Genomic DNA, 5,204 nt, shown 5'->3' on the forward strand with positions numbered 1-5,204 from the left:
AGGCATGGTGGGGTGGTATATACCTGTAATAGCACAAGGGAGGCTGAGGCAGGAGGATCCTCATGAGTTCAAGATCAGCCTGGGCTACATAGCGAGACTGTCTAAAAATATAAAACAAAAACAAATAATAGATTATTGTTCATTTTTCCTTATTTTGTCATCATACAAAATTTCCTGGGACTGGGGATATAGCTCAGCGGCGTAAGTGCCAGCCTGGCAAGCGCTAAGTCCTGAGTTCAATCCCCAGTATTGCCAAAAAGAAAAAAAAAAAAGAAAGAAAATTTCCTTTGCACATAATCAAAACCTTCTCCTTTCACCACCAGCGTCTTGTAGCAGTCTCCCAGTTATCCCGGGTAGGAATCCTCTTGCCTTTTCCCCTTTCCCTCACAACTGACTTGTCACTTGCGTCTAGCTCTCCCCTTTGTGCTGTCTCTTTTAGCAGGAATGTTGCCCTCCTGTTAGAGCCATTTCACACTCACCTCTTCTTCAGAGTCCTGTCCATCTCGACACTTCATGAGGACTGGGGCTCAGCATTCTAATGTTTCATACCAGTGTCCTGTCTACCTGTGTCTCCACAGCCTTCTCTTGAGCATGGCTTGTATTTCTTCTGCTGCCTCTTTTTTTTTTTTTTTTTTTTAATTTATGTATTTGGTACAGGGTCTCACTACGGTGCAGCTAGGATTTGTAGTGATCCTCCTGTTTTCAGCCTTCCCAGTGCTGGGATTACGGGCTTGCACAACCACACCCGGATGGGGCTGGTGCAGTGCAGCGTGGGGGATGGAGATCAAACCCTGGTCCCTGTGCTTGCCAAAGCAGGCGCTTATTTCTGCTGCCTCTTAAAAATTGTCTTACATAACTCTTCCTCTAGACCATAAATGCATTGATCTGTCGGCCTCTGCATAGCCCGTAGATTGCTGATTTCCACGAGGAATGCTTATCTTTGTTGAACAAGGAACACAGAAGAAGAACTATTTTACTAGAAGTAATAAAGAGATGAAAGGACGTTAATGTACAGAGTTGGATGGCAAAGCTTATAGACGGTGCCTGCCAAAATCCATCCTCCTAGATCCATGCTAGTTTTCATAAATCTTACGTGGAACTGTATTTGCAAGGCAAGCATTTCATATTTACTTTTCCACCAGCTTTAGATTTCGTGTTTGAGGATGAACTTCCGTAGCTGGGGCAAAATGAAGCGACGAGGGTCAGCCACCACCTCACCGCTGCACAGAGCTTCCTGTAGTGCGAGATCTTATCTAAGCCTCTGATGCAGCATTTAGGAGCAGATGTGTTATGTTAGCCACAGCCCCCTCATGCTGAGGCTCTCTGAATGTATATCTGGAGGAACAAGCACTCTTTCTTCTGCGTTAATAAAAATGGACTGCAAGAGCTGTCTTTTATGTCTGCCCTTAATGGGGCCATTAAGTATATTGTGCATAGTAAATTGATGGAATACTGGCTAGGTTATAGTACTGTGGTATTTATATCTTGGCCTAAGGCACAGAAGCTCTTTAATTTAATATGAACCCCTCTAAAAATTCATGGATTTTTAAAAATCTCTATTTTTCCCTATATTTCCTTCTCCTTGCTCTTTTTCTTTATGCAATGTACTTTCTCTTTCTTTTCAAAACCTATATACATGATAGCGTGCAAAGACCATCTCTTAGTTACTATACATCTTCTCACTTTTACAGATACACGTTTGTTTCAGAAGAACCAAGTTCAAAAGCTCAACATTTGGGTCTGCATAGTATTGGAGAAGTAGTATTCTTGAAAATGCCTGTACTTTGTGGTACTCTTTCCTGAATGGGTCTATTTAAGCAGCTGATCCTGCAGTTTGACCTTATTTGAAAGTTATGGAGCTAGATAGTATAAAGTCCCTTTTCAACAGTGCGTGTATGTTGCACTTGCCTTTTATAGGTTTGCCTTAGTGAAATGAGAGCACACATACGGACTTGTGAGAAGTACATTGACACGTACGGACCGCTGCAAGAGCTTGAGGAGACGACCACGAGGTTTGTTTTAATTCCAAATAATTTAATGGTAAACCTATTATATCTATAAAGAATGTAATGAGCTTGGAAAGTTTAATATTTTCATTATGAAAATATTTACGAGTAGGCTTTTTACTATGTGATTACTTGTATTTACTTGATAATAGTAATGGTTTCAAAGAATTTTGTTCTGCTTCAAAAACTGTGCAGAGGGAAGGGACTAACCACACGTTAGAAACCCTGGAGCAACTTCCTGAGCTGTTTCTACTAAGGAAGACCCAAAAATAGAATGTAGAACTAGCAGATTTCTTCTAGACTCCACTTTCAGACTAACAGATTCCTCAAGTAGATTGTGATTAAATGTTATTTAGGGGTGGGTGAGATAGCTTAGCGGCCTAAAGCGCCTGCTTAGGCAAGCTAAGGCAAGCCCCAGGACCGTGGTTCCATCCCGGGTACCACATGCCACACCAGCCCTGCCCCCAGGGCAGGCTGAGTGGGCCACCAAAAAAAAAAAAAAATGTTATTTATCTTTACTCTTTGATCTCCACTGCCTCTGCTCAGTTTCTCAGTTCTTCTCTTGCCTTGCTAGTTTCTCTTTAGAACTAGGAAGTAGCATCACTGTGTGTTATTGAGCAAGGGGAAGAAGGACAGGCCTGGGCAGGGGTCCTGATTCGTTAGCCTTTGTGGTGGGTGATTTTATGTGGTGCTAGGGAAGGACAGAGATGGCTAATCAGTGTAAGGGAGACTGTTGATCATTAACTAGTTTTTCCTAAGAAAACAAGCTGAAAATAGGTCTTCAGTCTTGACAGAAAAGATAACAGCTATATCAGAGTAATTAAAAAGTTTAGAGTCTGCCCATCTTATAAAATAAAGAAATGCTTTGTGTTCTACCTAGGCTGGTGGCTTTATCACTCTTACAAGTACTCAGGAAAATACTGGTAGTCAGTATAGGTTCTCTTCCTGAACAAAAATGTTAGTTTGACCTAAATCTATTTAAAATATGGCTTCAGTACCTTAGGCTGAAAATCTTAATGATTAACCCATAGGGTTCTTTTTTTATTTGTTTGTTTGTTTTACCAAAGGTCGCCTTGTCAACATGCCTGTTCATATAGCAGTACTTTGTGTGATGTCATCACAAATTCTAAGTGACTTAGCCAGTAGGGCGTGGGTTCTGCTAGGCTGGCCACAAGGACCTGTAGGAAGAAAAGATGGCATATGGTTTGAGAGGAAGTGTGTGGGTTTGATGCTAAAACTGATGTGAGCTTTGTGGAAATTTAAAAGTGTACAAAACCCAATTGAAATCCTAATTTCTTTTGCTGGTTGAAACTACATCACAATGAATTTAAGAAATAGATGTGGCTGAGGGCATAATTCATGGTTAGAATACTTACTTGCCAAAGGGGGACTGGGGAGATGGCTTAGTAGAATAAATGCTTGCCTGGCAAGTGCAAGGGCCTGAGTTCAATCCCTGGTACCACCAAAAAAAAATATTTACTTGCTGAGCTCTAACACCACAGAGGGAAATATAGAGAGGGTTGTTGATAGTCTCGTAGGTCAGATTAATCTTTTCATTTATCATAGAAATCTTTGATTTGTAGGAGAATTTGCTGTAGGGCTCACATCTTAGATCTTCCTCAAGAAGCTTCTCCAGAGTACAAGTGTTGGGGAGGAGGAAGTTATATCTGTGTGGTGTGACTAAAAAAAATAAGAGGGGGGCCGGGGAGATGGCTAAGTGGAATAAGCGCTTCCCTGGCAAGGGCAAGGGCCTGAGTTCAATCCCGGGTTCTGCAAAAAAAAAAAAAAAAAAGTAAGAGGCCTGGCCAAATAGCTCAGCAGATTAAAGCACCTGCAAGCAGGCTCCGGGGGCCAGGGATCTGATCCCCAGGGCCTGCTGAGCCGGCCCTGCCCCGTGGGCACCCTGAGACAACAATTGAGACTGAGCATGGTGGCGTGTGCCTATAATCCCCACACTTGGGAGGCTGGAAAAGGCAGATCACAGAGAGTCTGATTTAGTAGTGAGACTCTGAACACCCTGTAGACCCTCCCCCCCAAAAAATAAAAAAAGTATGATGAATGTTTAAATGTTTAACTGAAGTTATTATAATAAAAGATACATTGTGGAGGGGTTGAAGTGCAGGTAGGGGAATGAGAAGAAAAACTACTCAAGTTATAGCAAGTACAGATACTGATTCCCTATAATTAATGTGATCATTATACATATCTAAAATGTACCAATACAGTTAATTAATAAAAAAGATATATTGACAGGAGCCCCTTGCAAAATACTCTAGCTTCAAATACCCCTTATCCCATCTTCTTGCCACTTTCTGAAACAGTTCTGGAAGACCTCTTTCATGAGTGTCATTCCATGGCTTTCTTGATATACTGATTCAAAGTATACCCTGGCAGGGCCAGGGAGATGGCTGAGTGGCGGAAGCACCTGCCTGGCAAGTATAAGGCCCTGAGTTCAATCTCCGGTACCAAAATATACCTGGGAATTTCTATCAAACAAACAAATAAAAACACCCAACAACCATGTTGTACATTCTCAGCCACACTTTCTCCACTGGATCTGGTACTGTGCGGCTTCTCGGTCTTTCCCAAGGTCAAAATGATCATGAAAGATAAATGTTGTGAATCCATTCGGGCCGTGAAGACAGCCATGACAGTGAAACTGAAGACACTAATGACGGAGGACTTCCCAAGCTGCTCCAAAAAGTGGCATGAAGGATGGAATAATGTTTGAAGTATGGGGGAATATTTTGAGGGAGATTAATGACAATTTGTCTTTCACTATAATTTTAAAAAATTTAAACATTTACCGTATTTTTTGTTTGTTCATTTTTTTCTCTTTTTGAGACAGGGTCTTGCTATGCTGTTTAGGCTGGCCTTGAGCTCACTTTGTAGCCCAGGCTGGTCTGAAATTCACAATAATCCTTCTGCCTCAGCCTCCTGAGCACTAGGATTTTTTTTTTTTTTCCAGAACTGGGGATTGAACTTATACCCTTGTGCTTGCCAGGGAAGTGCTTATTCCACTGAGCATCTCCCCAGCCCCTCTGAGCACTAGGATTATAGGCATGCACCGTTATGCCTAGCTGTCATATTTTTTAAAAAAATCTAAACCTACATATTATTCCTCAGACTATAAGGCAATATCTGACAGAAATAACATCAGTATATCATTTAAATTTTTCTAGTAATAATACTTTAAGA

The 5,204-nt window shown here is 41.4% G+C and overlaps 1 protein-coding gene across 1 annotated transcript in view; it reads left to right on the plus strand.

The window, feature by feature from the left end:
* Rnf125 (ring finger protein 125) overlaps positions 1 to 5,204 on the plus strand; it is a 66,866-nt gene that overhangs the window by 29,510 nt on the left and 32,152 nt on the right. Inside the window, exon 4 of the mRNA XM_012514457.2 lies at positions 1,918 to 2,012. Within this exon, the coding sequence (XP_012369911.2) occupies positions 1,918 to 2,012 (95 nt within the window). The remainder of the gene's footprint in view (positions 1 to 1,917; positions 2,013 to 5,204) is intronic.

Source organism: Octodon degus, unplaced genomic scaffold (assembly GCF_000260255.1).
Source record: "Octodon degus isolate 3935 unplaced genomic scaffold, OctDeg1.0 scaffold00003, whole genome shotgun sequence".
In the NCBI taxonomy this organism is placed as follows: Eukaryota; Metazoa; Chordata; class Mammalia; order Rodentia; family Octodontidae; genus Octodon; species Octodon degus.